The sequence below is a fragment of the Myotis myotis genome, unplaced genomic scaffold (genome assembly GCF_014108235.1).
Source record: "Myotis myotis isolate mMyoMyo1 unplaced genomic scaffold, mMyoMyo1.p scaffold_m19_p_2, whole genome shotgun sequence".
Classification (NCBI taxonomy): domain Eukaryota; kingdom Metazoa; phylum Chordata; class Mammalia; order Chiroptera; family Vespertilionidae; genus Myotis; species Myotis myotis.
In genome coordinates, this window is record NW_023416324.1 from 166,895,481 (window position 1) to 166,910,171 (window position 14,691).

General features: G+C 45.8%; 1 protein-coding gene across 2 annotated transcripts in view; it reads left to right on the plus strand.

Moving 5' to 3' along the window:
• MB21D2 (Mab-21 domain containing 2) overlaps window positions 1-8,063 on the plus strand; it is a 122,820-nt gene extending 114,757 nt beyond the window's left edge. For both annotated transcript variants that reach the window (XM_036349080.1, XM_036349081.1), the window contains one exon: window positions 5,229-8,063. In XM_036349080.1, the coding sequence (XP_036204973.1) occupies window positions 5,229-6,493 (1,265 nt within the window). In that variant the 3' untranslated portion in view covers window positions 6,494-8,063. The remainder of the gene's footprint in view (window positions 1-5,228) is intronic.
• The last annotated feature ends 6,628 nt before the right edge of the window (window positions 8,064-14,691 follow it).

Here is a 14,691-nt window from a genome sequence, read left to right on the forward strand (position 1 = left end):
TTAGTTCTTGTGCTCTGTTGTTAGTTATCTGCATTCTGTGTTTGAGTGATGGAGGTTAGTAATTTGAAGTCAGTGGAATGTGCTAAAGTTTTATTTAGTAGAATATAAAGGAGTGCCGGGGTCCAACCCCAGCAGGTCCAGGGGTCCCCAAAGGTGTAGACGGAGTCGGCAAAGAAGGAAGGACACGGAGACAGTGTTCAGTTGATTAGCAGCCTAGCCAGGATCTCCAGCCAGGATCTCCAGCCAAGTTCTGGTCTGGATCTCCAGCGAAGTTCTGCTTAGGATCTCCTGCCAGGGTCTGTGTCCATGTTCTCTTGCTAGGTTCTCCAGGTTCTCCAGCCAGGTTCTGTAGCCATGTTCCCTCGCTAGGTTCTCCAGCCAGGTTCAGTCACCAGGTTCTAGTCAGGTTCTCTTGCCAATTTCTGTAGTCAGGTTCAGTCCAGGATCTTTTGCCATGTTCTCTCCAGCGAAGTTCTTCTGTCTGTAGGTTCTGTCTTCTTAGTTCTGTGTTCTAAGCTCTGTATTCTAAGTTCTGTGTCTTGCTGTCTTATTACATCTGTATTTATACCAGTTGATTCAATCCTATCAATCTCTATTACAAAGGTTAGGGCGTTTCTTATCTCCATTCCAGGGAGTAAAGATTATGTAGCTTAAGCACGATTGTTCGTAGTTAAAGTGATTAATTACCCGCCTGGCACTTAGTTAAGAGGTTTTATTCCCTCCCTAACTTCAGGGGAAAATCCCTACCTGGGGAAACAACCTTTCTCAGAGAGGAGACCTTGGTTAAAACACATAGTGCCAAGAAGGTGAGCAAACATATTAAGAACAATATGCCATATATGCCAGGTCCCTTGAAACAGCAAGGATGGACCGGCTCCCGGCAAAGGAGTTAGGGACAGAGTTCCTTTCTGTACTTGATATTCTAAAAATAATCAGCAAAGAGCAAAGTGGATGACCAAGAACTCATTCCTTCAACTCAAGGCCCCAGTAATAGGAAGGTCTTCTTGAGTAGAAATTATGAAATAAACAGAAATCTAGGAATCAGTTACAGGAATTGAGGCAGTTTTACTTTGTGGTTTAAGAGCAGACATATGAAAATCCTTGAAAACAAGAGACCCACCCAGAGGAATAAGCTCTTTAGCCATATCTCCTTGTCTTTGCTGTAACAAGCTCAGTGGTCTGTGTGCTTTTTCCTTTTGTTGGGTAATTTACTAATAGCCAAACAGGCAGAGTCCCTTGATCTTACCCTCCTGCAATGCACAAAAATCCTTGGATCAGTTCAGAGGTGCACTTGCTGGAACTGATCACAGCCAAAGTGTACAATTGCATTTTTTCCCTCCTCTTTCTCCCTCCCAGCCCCTGGCTGTGTTTTAGTTGCATGGCAACCCATCTGCTGTAATAGCTGATGTCAGCTCATTTTCACTTAAACGTGGCCCAGGAAAGTTTTCAAGACGGGAACTTGAATTTGAATTTGCGTAACGCTGGGGAAGGCTCCAGCTTGTGTTACCAAATTATAAAACTGCGGACTAATGGGCCCTGGCAGGGTAAATGTGAATGTGGATCACAAGGGATTAGCTTCCAGAACAGTGTGGCCTTAGGGACTTGGTTTCTAACTTCTAGGAGCTTAGCAAATGAGCCTCAGCCATATTCTATTTGCTGCTAAAGTTCTCTCTGTACTTTAAAGGAATAAGAGGCGTCCAAAATTACCCTAACTCCTCAATGTTAGCATTTAGGCAAACACTTGATATGGCGTTTTTGAAAGAAGGGCCAACATTTTACCTAAGTGCATCAGCAGCAATTGGGAGGAAAAGGGAGTTCTTTAGTGTTAGTAAGTAGAAAAATGTAACTTCTTGAATCCAGTAGAGGGCAGAAGGGAGTTTTAGCTTTTCTCACCTGTGATAATCCAACTTTGTGACAATCCAAGGCAAAATTCAGAGGCACATTTGTAAACAAATTATTTCCCAGCCGGTACTGCAGGAGTTATTCTGGTTGTAAAGACAGGATCTAGCTTGTGTGCTCAGAGCCAGTTTGATCCCATCTATGCAAAAGGATGTACAGAATGTTGAGTTATTTATGCCTAGGGGGAGATGACAGTGTTGTACCCAAATAATACCACCACTTCTAATTGATTTAGGTTTTAATCACTAACCACAGGACAGCATTTTATGATTTTTCCCATTTCTGTTCATGGGACTCCAGATGCTAGAATGAAAGAATATTTGAAATAAAGAGGAGTAAATTATTTCATTATCAAATGTTTCTCTTTTAAAGGAACAGTACCTACATGTAACTCTATAAAATAGTGAAAATGATTCTCACAACCTATGCTGGCTTCTTAGAAGTCAATCTAATTTCTCCTCACATCGCTAAGCTGCAACTTGGGGTGGTAGTATGTGTGCCATTGTAAAGATGAGGAAGATACTGAAATATGGGGACAATTAAGAAATGACTCTTTGTCTTAGTGTTTACATAATTTTAAATCCTGGTTGTTAATGTTTGGCTTTTGAAAACAAGGAACGTAAATCTTCCATGACGATTTGTAGTGAAGGCTGTTTTGGGTTGCGGTATTTGTTAGTGTCTTTTTTATTTTGTGTTGTTTTTTTTTTTTTAAGTATGGTAGTGTCTTAAATCAGGTTCCTCAGGAAGCAGCCCCTGAGATGGAGTTAGGGTACTTAGTAAGGAGCAGCCCTGGGCTCTGTGCCTGGGGAAGAGAGGGGAGGAAGCAGTATCAGGCAAAGGGAGAAGCTGGATTTCCCTGCAGGCCCAGTGTCAGCCTTAGGGGAACTCTGGATTCAGATGACTCTTCAGAGTACCCTGAATGGGGGATGCTCCCATGTCGATCAACTATTGGAGTACCTCCACCCCACCCCAACAGCAGGACAGGACTGTGGTTGCGGTGGCTCTTTGCAGCTGACACAGTCATTAAGGGGTTACACGGGCAGCACTCCCAGTAGCTGAGATAAGCCATTCTTTATTGAAGAAGGAGCTGGGTGTGTGAGAGAGAGCCCAAAAAGTCAGGTACAGTGGATTTTCTTTTTGATAAATTGTTGACTCTTTAACATTGGATAACATATTGATTGCTTTAGAAAGAAAGTAAGAGCTTGCTATATATTTCAATCTGTGTGGAAGGAAATGGTACTAAATAAAACACTTTTTCATGGTTAATGTTTGAAAAATAGGATTTTTTTTTTCATAAATGCGTGTTACATTCTGAAATACAGTGCTAGCATAAATACATATAAATGGTTTATTTATTTGCATTGGGGCTGTCCTATGAATAACAAATGATGTTGATTAAAGGTAATTTCAGTGAATAATGGAATGAGTTTGTAGTAGTTCTTTGCAATCTGTGGGGAAAGTTGTTAAATAAATCACAGAGAGTGATGCTGGTAGTCTGTCCCTTAATAAAGCACAAGTAAAGGTATTATAACAGACAGGGGGCAGGGAGGGGACATTTGCATGTTGTTGGTAGAACCTTATGTCTAGCCTTTATCGAAGCACTTCAGGTTTACGCCCTGTTAATCCCATCTAGCCATTTGTCGTTCAGTCAGAGCTTCAGTTGTGTGCCTACTGGATGCAGACCCCTGTGCCTGCTTAATACATATTGGAGACATGGTTCTCTTTCTCAAATAGCTCAGAATATCATAAAAAAAGTCACATCTGTTACATTACCACCACTCTCATCAGAAAAGTATACTATTTGGAAAGATGTTAAGTTCATGATGCGATGAGTCTTCTAAAAATTAATATTTTTATGGAAAGCTTTTTTTTATGTCAATAAGTACTTAAGTCATTTTCATGAAGACAGGCTAATTATGGTCATTTTAAATGAAAATGGCTATCAAATAACTGTCTGAATATCCATAGTTTATCAATTGTTTTTAAAGTAAAAATGGTGTTCCTTGAGCAAAGCAGCCAATTTAGGCCACAACTCAGAGTAACATGAGTGCTTTTCTTTTACTTTTTAAAATTATTTATGGATTGATTTTTGAGAGAGATGATAAGATGAGAGAGAGAGAGAGAAACATTGACTTGTTGTTCCACTTATTAATGCATTCATTGGTTGATTCTTATATGTGCCCTGACTGGGGATAGAACTGGAAACCTTGATGTATTGGGACAATGCTCTAACCAGCTGAGCTACCCAGCCAGGGCACATGAGCACTTTCCTTAAAGCAGCTTTTGTGTTTCAGCATGAAGAGGAAGTGCTTTCCGGTTACTTCCCATTTCCTCACACAGGGTATCTGGATATAAGAAAGGTAGCTCAAGAGTTGGCATTTAACAAAACTAATTTTTTTGTTTCCATTGAGGATTTTCTTAAGTGCGACTGGATTTTTATTTTTATTTTTATTTTTTAATGCTAGTGCATGCCAATAGCACAGAATCCAGTGATTGCTCATGCAGTCGGGTGCCATTGTCTTGACTAGTACTAAGCAGCTTTGCCCTCCAATTGCTTTTATACCATCAGTTCAAGTGTGACCACAGTGAAAAGACAATGTCTTAGCACAATGAAAAGAATTGGGACCTTCCCTAACTGGTTTGGCTCAGCGGATAGAGTGTCAGCCTGCGGACTCAAGGGTCCCAGGTTCGATTCCGGTCAAGGGCATGTACCTTGGTTGCGGACACATCCCCAGTAGGGTGTGTGCAGGAGGCAGCTGATCGATGTTTCTCTCTCATCGATGTTTCTAACTCTCTATCCCTCTCCCTTCGTCTCTGTAAAAAAATCAATAAAATATATTTAAAAAAAAAAGAATTGTGACCTCCCTGCCCTCTGAAAGTGTCCCACTTCCAGTGTCCACAGCCCACAGTGTCCTTCGCTGGTATAGAGAACTTTTTTAAGCAGGGAGAGCCTGGGGGAGGAGACTGCTTTGGCAAGAGACCGGAGAGCCTGGCTTTGTTTGATGGCAACAGAGATGGAGAACCGGGAAGGAAGAGTTGAAGCTTACTGAGGTTTTCAGCCTGGTCACTGAGTGTGGCAGTACCATTAGTCCAGGTAATGACTGGGGGAAGAGGAGTTTATGATTGAAAGTGATACTGTTGCCACTGAGAGAGAAAAATCTCATAATTCTCCCACTTGGAACAGAGTGGGCTCAAGGTGAGTCTGTGCAGGAGCCTAAGATTTGATTTTGTACTAAGAATGAGCAGTGGTTTTGGAGGCTCATTCTATATTGACGCATAAGCCTATTGTCTGTGCTTCCTGTAATAGTACTTTCTCTTCCTGTTTCTAGGAATGGTGCAGAAGCTGGACCAAAAACTTCCAGTGGCCAATGAATACCTGCTGCTCTCTGGGGGAGTCCGGGAAGGCGTGGTGGACCTGGACTTGGATGAGCTTAATATCTATGCCCGGGGGACTGACTACGATATGGACTTTACCCTTCTGGTGCCAGCCCTTAAGCTGCATGACCGTAATCAGCCTGTGACACTCGATATGCGCCACTCAGCCTTGTGCCACTCTTGGCTGAGCCTCCGGCTCTTTGATGAGGGGACGATCAGTAAATGGAAAGACTGCTGCACCATCGTGGATCACATCAACGGTGCCACCAACTACTTCTTCTCCCCCACCAAAGTGGCCGACTGGTTCTATGACTCCATCAGCATCGTCCTATCAGAGATACAGAAGAAACCCCAGCGAGGGATGCCAAAGGTGGAGAAGGTAGAAAAGAATGGGACCATCATCTCCATCATCCTGGGAGTGGGGAGCAGTCGCATGTTGTACGATATTGTCCCTGTGGTGTCTTTCAAAGGCTGGCCTGCAGTGGCCCAGAGCTGGCTCATGGAGAACCACTTTTGGGATGGGAAGATCACAGAGGAAGAGGTCATCAGTGGGTTTTACTTGGTGCCTGCTTGCTCCTACAAGGGTAAGAAGGACAATGAGTGGCGGCTGTCCTTTGCCAGGAGCGAGGTGCAGCTGAAGAAGTGCATCTCCAGCAGCCTCATGCAGGCCTACCAGGCCTGCAAAGCCATCATCATTAAACTCCTGTCCCGGCCCAAGGCCATTAGCCCCTATCACCTGCGGAGCATGATGCTCTGGGCCTGCGACAGACTTCCCGCCAACTACTTGGCTCAAGAAGACTATGCAGCCCACTTTTTACTGGGCCTCATCGATGACCTGCAGCACTGTCTGGTCAACAAGATGTGTCCCAACTACTTCATTCCTCAGTGCAACATGCTGGAGCACCTGTCGGAGGAGACGGTCATGCTCCAGGCGCGCAAGCTGTCCTCCGTCCGCTCTGACCCCGCAGAGCACTTGCGCACGGCCATCGAGCATGTCAAGGCCGCCAACCGGCTGACGCTGGAGCTGCAGAGGCGGGGGAGCACCACCAGCATCCCCTCCCCGCAGTCGGACGGAGGGGACCCCAACCAGCCTGATGACCGTTTGGCCAAAAAACTGCAGCAGCTAGTGACTGAGAACCCGGGGAAGTCCATCTCTGTCTTTATTAACCCTGATGATGTCACCAGGCCCCATTTCAGAATTGATGATAAATTTTTCTGAGCATTTTTGCTGCCTTTTGGCTTTCCTGGTTCTAAAACTTGCATCATGTGTCTTGTGGTCCGTGCCGCTGTCTTTCCGTTTTCTACACATCCAGCCTAGACTGGATCTGTTAAGAAGTCTCCTGTTTTGCAGGGCGGTGCAGGCTCTGGAACAGTATATTACTATTTCATACGCTGCCTCTGGTTTTGTTTACTGTTTATAGTTCTTGTCACATAGTTCATTTTTGTTTTGTTTTTTAAGGAGACCTTGAGCCATAGACTGAGATGCCCATGAATTCTCTTGCTTTTTTTCTGTTTCATACTTTGTGCAAATTTGTTAGTGGGGATAGGGAAACAGACCTCATGCTGACACATAAGGATTCTATTATTTTTTGTTTTGTTTTATTTGTCTTTATTTTCTTTTCTTTTAATGAGCTATCTTCACTACAGATATTTGGGAGTCACCTGAAGCTGGGAACTACCCGGTATGCTAGCTGGATTGAATTCTTCTGACCAGTGGCCAGAGTAGTTTCCCCTTCCCACCTAGCAATGTCGACTTTGAAAGTGATAATGCTCCAAATTCTGTTTTGGAGCAACTTCATTGAATGTAATTGTCCTCAAATCAGAACTTCGGATGGTTTGGAGGGAATGTTTGACAGCTTCCCAAACAGAATTAAGGTTCCCAAATGGTAGTTTTAGTGTGTGTAATTATTTGAAGTCTTATTTAAATATTATTAAAGAACATACCATTATAATTGTTATTTGCACTAATGAAATCTTTGACATTGTCAGAGTTCCAATGTGTGTGTTTCAATATAAATTGACATCTTCTGTTGAAATGCTATCATATTTTTTTTTAAAATTTAGCCCATTTCTTGCAATCAATGGAATGATTCTTTACATTTGTTTAGTCCTTTCATGATGGGCTTCTGTTTTGCCCTCTTTGATATTCCTGGTTCCTATCTTACTGAGAGAAGTTTTTAAAGCTTTATACCTGCTGAGTGACTTTATCTGAAGCTGGGTAAAATATATACTTGATAGAATAGGTGTCTTTGTATGTATTTCTTTTGGGGTTATAGAGGTTAGCTTTTTTTGTAAAGTCTCTTTGCTTCTACTGAGAGTTTTGAGGAAAACTGGCAGGAAGGATTTATAATCCCCAAATAGAAGATATCATGCCTGTTCCAAAACAGGTTTTGCTATAGAGCAGGAACCAGGACATGTCTGTGGGCACCAGCCTTGGAGTAGAGCTATCCTGTCTTCATGAACGAAGTTTCCTGCCGGGTTTAGGTGCCACATGGCATTGGCTCCGTTTTTGTATGGACTCATTGCCAACTGTGGGGTTTGAGAGGTCAGGGGGCCTGCTGATCTCTCAAAGATGACCATGATGTCTACTACTGGAAAGGTCAAGCAACATTTTGACTTTGATCTTGAATGTCCAGACCTACAGGTTTGATCGAAATCAGGCATATGCGGTCCTGGGTTTTTGCATGGGAATTAATGTAATGTTTATAAATGAAAATGAAATCCTTCAACCATCTTAAGTCAAACACGCAAAAAAAAAAAAAAAATCATAATAAAAGAAACATACTGGCCTTGGAATTTTGTTGTTATTGCTGTTGTTAGTTTGTAATATGGAAACTATTTTTTAAAAATATATTTGTATTGATTTCAGAAAGGAAGGGAGAGGGAGAAAGAGATAGAAAGATCAATAATGAGAGAAAATCATTGATCGGCTGCCTCCTGCACTCCCCCTACTCAGGATCGAGCCTGCAACCTGGGCTGTGCCCTTGACCAGAATCAAACCCGGGACCCTTCAATCTGCAGGCCACTGAGCCAAACTAGTTGGGGCTGAAAAATATTTTCTTATTAGTAATCCCAACAGTAATTTTCAGTAAAGTTGGGACTCACTATTGTCTTTGAGGCCAGATGCTCACATAGGGAACACCCAGTGTTCTTTCTTCCCTTTCCCTATTTTTTACTACCAGTACTACCTGTCCTCCACATAATCTATGTCTTTCTTGGGAAATGACTTTATCCCCAGCTCCAGACTCTACCCCGATTGGTGTAGGCCCATTGACACAACCATTTCCCTGGCCTCAGTCATTAATTAGGGGTTGGTATGGAATGTAAACTGCTCCCATCAGGGACATGCTCAGGATCCTAGCTTGGGATGCTGGGCAGAGCATGCATGCTGGACATGGAAGAGGAAGCACCTGGCCTCTGCCACTCTGACAGCTATCCCATAATCATGGCTAGAGCCAGCCTGAGGATGAAGCTGGCATTGGATGATACTACTGAGAGATTGGGCGTGGTGGGGCGTAACATGAGTCACCAGACTCTGCCCTCCTCCCTCCCAAGTCTGAGACCTCTCTCCCCACTGGACTTTCTACTTAAATGAGTCAACACTTAGTTCTTTTAGCAGTTTGAATGTGGTTCAATTCATCAAAATTAATTTAAACAGGTGTACCAAACTATTTCAGTGTATTTAAACTGTTTAAAGTTATTGCGTGTGCTCTTTTTCTTTCTGGGGACATATATCAAGGGTATCCATATAGTTTATCTAAAAGCTGGTTTATACTATCTGATTTAATTAATTCCAAAGAATAGCAAAGCCTCTATAACTAATAAATATATACCTGGTGAAAGTCTGTTAAAGTTTATTATACTTTAACCATTATGCTAAACTTCCTTGGTTAAAAGAAATGGTTACAAACTGCTGAAGTAGCAAGCATATTCAAAGGCATTGGCTCCTTTAGTCAAGTATAAACTGCTATACTTGTGCTTGGAATTGGCATCTCAAATATGATTAGCAGCATTTTCAATATTTTAAGTGCTGTGTTTGCAGACAAAATTGAATTACTGATGTGTTAACCTAGCTTGAGTGATCCTCTTGGCACTTCGTTTCCCTTTGCACCTTAGTCCTAGTGAAAAACACTGCAGATTCTTGTTAAACTTCATGACAAGTCCAGAGGCTCCTGGGATCTAGTAAATTTTTTTAATCCTCACCCAAGGATATTTTCCCATTGATTTTTTTTTTTTTTTTAGAAAGAGAATGGAAGAGACAGGGAAAGAGTGAGAGAAACATATCAATTGGTTGTCTCCTGCATGTGCCCCAACCGGGGCCTGAGCCAGGAAGGAGCCTACAACTGAGGTACATGCCCTTAACTGGAATCCAACCCGGGACCCTTCAGTCCCCAGGCAACGCTCTATCCACTGAGCCAAACAGGCTAGGGAGGATCTAATTTTAAAACTTTTTAAATTCCTGGTACTATAAACCTAAGACTCTTAGGCCAGGCATTGTTGAAGGTAGGTAGAACTAGAATGGAGTCTGATATCTTTCCTTGTCTGAAACTTAGAAAATCACTGAACTACTAATTTTTTCTTCTGAATCCTAGAAGATTGGTTAAAATCTCTTGTTTTAAGTACAATATAAAAAGCCTGAAGGAGTCATGATTTCAGCCTTACTTACAACTGATTTCTTTGGTTGTGGGAATTCACCAGCTGTAACTGAACAGGTTTTCAATCCTCTGATGAGTCCTCATTTCACATATTTTAAGAGTAGATTATTCTCTGCCTTTCTCATCTGAACTGGAAGATCCAAAGGTGCAAGTAAAGACTAGTTTTAGAGTGATGAAGCCAGTCAGGACCAGACATTTTAAAAATAGGATTATCCCCACAATCCTATCTATAAAAGAGAAACATGGTAATTAGCGTATGTCCACTACCCTTCCCATTGGCTAATCAGGGCGATATGCAAATTAACTGCCAGCCAAGATGGCGGCCGGCAGCCAGGCAGCTTGAAGTGAACATGAGGCTTGCTTGCTTCAGTGACGGAGGAAACCAACGTTCCCCGCCTGCCTTGCCGGCCTCTGAACTTGCAGTTTGAAACATAGTTACAAATATAGAAGCTAAACAAAACCCCAGAAACCTGCTTTCAGCCCGCAGAATCTCAGAGCTGGAGTTGATACAGAGTTTCGATTATAGAACACAAACACATCAGATACCTGCTTTCAGCAGCAGAGGCCTCAGAGCTGGAGCCAGAGCTAAAGCTGGCCCAGAATAAAAAAAGAAAAAAGAAAAAAAGGAGCAGTTGGGAGCTTCAGTCACTCGCCAGCCTGAAAACAGCCCTCAGCCCCACACCCAGACTGGCCAGGCACCCCAGTGGGGACCCCCACCCTGAAGGGTGTGTGACCAGCTGCAAACAGCCATCATCCCCTCATCCAGGCTGGCCAGGCACCCCAGTGGGGACCCCCACCCTGATCCAGGACACCATTCAGGGCAAACCAGCCAGCCCCCACCCATGCACCAGGCTTCTATCCTATATAGTAAAAGGGTAATATGCCTCCCGGCACTGGGATCAGTGTGACGGGGCAGCGCCGAAACCCCTGATCGCCCTGCGGCTCTGTGTGTGACAGGGGGCGGGGCCACAACCTCCCTATCTGCCCTGCTCTGTTCGTGACAGGGGAAGGCGCCCCAACCCCCTGATCAGCCCTGCTCTGTGCCTGATAGGGGGGAGCTCCCCAAACCTCTGTTCACCCTGCGGCTCTGTGTGTGACAGCCTGTGGCGCCCCAACCCCCTGATCAGCCCTGCTCTGTGTGTGACAGGGTGCGGTGTCCCAACCCCCCCTCATGGGCCCTGCTCTGTGTGTGACGGGGTAGAGCCATAACCTCCCCATCGGCCCTGCCCTGAGTGTGAGTGTGGTGGCGCCCCAACCCCCTGATCCGCCCTGCTCTGTGTGTGACAGGAGGCGGTATCCCAACTCCCCTATCAGCCCTACTCTGAGTGACAGGAGGGAGCTCCCCAACCCCCTGATTGACCCTGCTCTGTGCGTGACAGGGTACAGAGCCCCAACCCTCCTGATGGGCCCTGCTCTGTGCGTGACAGGGGGCAGCGTCCCAACCCCCTGATTGGCCCTGCTCTGTGCGTGACGGGGTGGCGCCGCAACATCCCCATCGACCCTGCCTTGAGTGTGACAGGGGGTGGTGCCCCAACCCCCCAATCGGCCCTACCCTGAGCATGACTGAGGGTGGCATCACAACCTCCCAATCTGCCCTGCTCTATGCATGACAGGGGGCGGCGCCCCAACTCCCCAATTGGCCCTGCTCTGAGCCCGACCAAGGGCTGCACCTAGGGATTGGGCCTGCCTTCTGCCACCTGGGAGCAGGCCTAAGCCAGCAGGTCGTTATCTCCCGAGGGGTCCCAGACTGTGAGAGGGCACAGGCTGGGCTGAGGGACCCCTCCTCGCCCTCCGAGTGCACAAATTTTTGTGCACCGGGCCTCTAGTCTTACCTAATAATAGACAAACATGTGAATTGACCGTACCTTCGCTACACCCACCAGCCAATCGGATGAGTATGCAAATTAACCAAACAAAGATGGCGGCTAATTTGCATATGTAGGTGCCCTGCAGAGATCGGAGCCTGTAATCAGAGCTGAGGGGTCTCCTGCCCAGGCCTAATGCCTCAGTCAGAAGCGTTAGGCCTGGGCAGGGGCAGAGCCAGCAATGGCAGGGAGCAGGGGGGGAGCCGGCGATGGCGCGGAGCAGGGGTGGAGCCGGTGATGGCGGAGAGCTTGGAGGGAGCCGGCAATGGCAGGGAGCAGGGGCAGAGCCAGCAATCATGTGGAGCAGGGGCAGAGCTGGCAATCGGAGGTGTCTGGGGGTCCCCTTCCCAGGGCTAATGACTTGGCCAGAGGCGTTAGGCCTGGGCAGGGGCCGAGCTGGCAATTGGTGTGAACTACAGAGGAAACACCTTTTCTGACTGCTCATTGGCTAAGCTCCCTGTATGCCACTGGTAATATTCTTAGTAACTTGAGTAATAAGAATCCAATAAGGTGATCTAGGGTTTTTACCACACTCCTGGAGGAAAAAAGGAAGGTCCGCTGCTGAAGGGCTAAGAAATGTCATATCCTGCCCTAGCTGGTTTAGCTCATTGGATAATGCCTTGGCCTGCCCACTGCAGGGTCTGGGTTCAATTCTGACCAAGGGCATGTACCTAGGTTGCAGGCTCCTCTCTGGCCCGGGCCCAGGTCAGGGCTCATGCAGAAGGCAACCAATCAAAGTGTTCCTCTCACTTTGATGTTTCTCTCTGTCTTTCCCTTTCTCTTCCACATTCTCTAAAAATCAATGGAAACATATCCTCAGGTGAGGATAAAAAGAGAAAGAAAAAAAGAAATGTTATATCCTATGAAAGACACATCTTGAAAATGCCTAAAGAAAGTTGTCATTTTTTCATGGTGAAGGGACTGGAGTACATGTTGATGAAAACACCTTGGTGGCTGCGGTGACTGGCAGTGGCTGCAACAGCGGGGTGATGGGGCTGGTGCCTTCCCCTAATCAGCCCGGTCACCTCCCACAACAGGAGGCCAGACTGTGGCTTAGGCCCGCTCCCCAAGGGGAGCAGGGAGCGGGCCTAAGCCGTCAGTAGGACATCCCCTTAGGGCTCCCAGTATGTGATAGGGGGCAGGCTGGATGCCCCCTCTGCACAAATTTTTGTGCACCGGGCCTCTAGTTATCCTATATAATAAAAGGATATTACGAGGGTGGCATCACGCCCTCGTGTGACGTCATCACAAGATGGCCGCCTTCATGTCATTACAAGATGGCTGCCACAAGATAGCCAGCAGGGGAAGGCAGTTGGGGGCGATCAGGCCAGCAGGGGAGGGCAGTTGGAGCAACCAGACCTGCAGGGGAGGGCAGTTGGGGGCGAGATCAGGCCAGCAGGGGAAGGCAGTTGGGGGAAAGATCAGGCCAGCAGGGGAGGGCAGCTTGGGGAGACCAGGCCTGCAGGGGGAGGGCAACTGGGGGTGACCAGGCCTGCAGGGGAGGGCAGTTGCAGGGATAGAGCTGGTAGGGGAGTAGTTAGGGGTGATCAGGCTGGCAGGCAGAAGTGGTTAGGGGCAATCAGGGAGGCAGGCAAGTGAGCAGTTAGGAGCCAGCAATCCTGGATTGTGAGAGGGATGTTTGACTGCTGGTTTAGGCCAAATCCCTACTGGCCCAAGGGGTCCCAGATTGGAGAGGGTGGAGGCCTGGCTGAGGGACACCCCCACCCCCACTGTGCACGAATTTCATGCACCAGGTCTCTAGTTGTACATAATTGCTTCAGAGAAAATGAGAGGCATTTTCTTACATGGCTAATTTTATTTTCTGGCTGAGACATGGGGAAGCAGGGCAACAGGCAGCTTCTAGAGCTAGTTGAAGGATCCTTAGTGATTTCTGCACCACCCTTTACACACACACTTGCTTTCACATCACTGACTAGAAGTTGCTTTGCAAGGATAGGGAACGTTTGGCCCGTGGGCCATAGAAGGCCCATGAAATCACTTGGTCTGGCCCTGCCAAGGCATTTAGGGTGAGTTAATTAAATGTTTGACCAAATAGAACAGGCCAGTTTTCAAGTTGATCATTTTGTATGGCCCTCGAATGATGTTATAAATATCCAAATGGTCCTTGGCAGAAGAAAGGTTCCCCACCCCTGCTTCAGGGTGACTAACACTTCCTGGGAGGATTCCGTGCATTGGCTGGTTACAGCTAAGTGCTGATTATGTGGATCAGATCATTACCTTGCTGAGGAAAATTTCCTGACAAGATCAGCCATGGATGGGATGCTGGGAAGGAAAAGGAAGCTTGTGCTTGGCAGCAGCTGCTGAACTCTGAGTTCAGGCGGCTTCCTGCTGCTCGAGAGTTCAGCCTGGTCCTCAGGAAAATACCTGCACTTTGTTCTGCAAAGCTCTCTGCAGAACCACTTCCTTGGAGCCGTCCAAGGCTGCTGGTGGGGCTGTCTCATTTCCAGCTGGTCGTTCATAGGGGTCCGGGAAAGATTTTTATTACACACTCCCCGTATGCTGACCTGGAGGGTAAAACTTTTTGCCATTAAATGGAGCGTTAACTACTACTTAGGCTAAAGGAAGGATGAGCATCACTTCCTGTTACTGTTACTTTGTTAATATCAGGTAAAAACACATTTTTAACTGATTGGATTGATGTAATTAATGCTCCTCTCTGAGGAAAATAGCCAATTTAAAAAATGTACCTCTTATGCTGTAATGTCCTTAGTAGGTAAACAAAGAATATATGATCCAAACATTGTTTAGAATAAATATTCGCCAGTGGAGGATTACTGGCAACTTGTCTAAAATTCTACTTTTGTTAATTAGCTGGAAAATAATATTTTTTACTTTTTAAGAAAACATGCATTGTATATGGCAGAAATCAAGCTGTA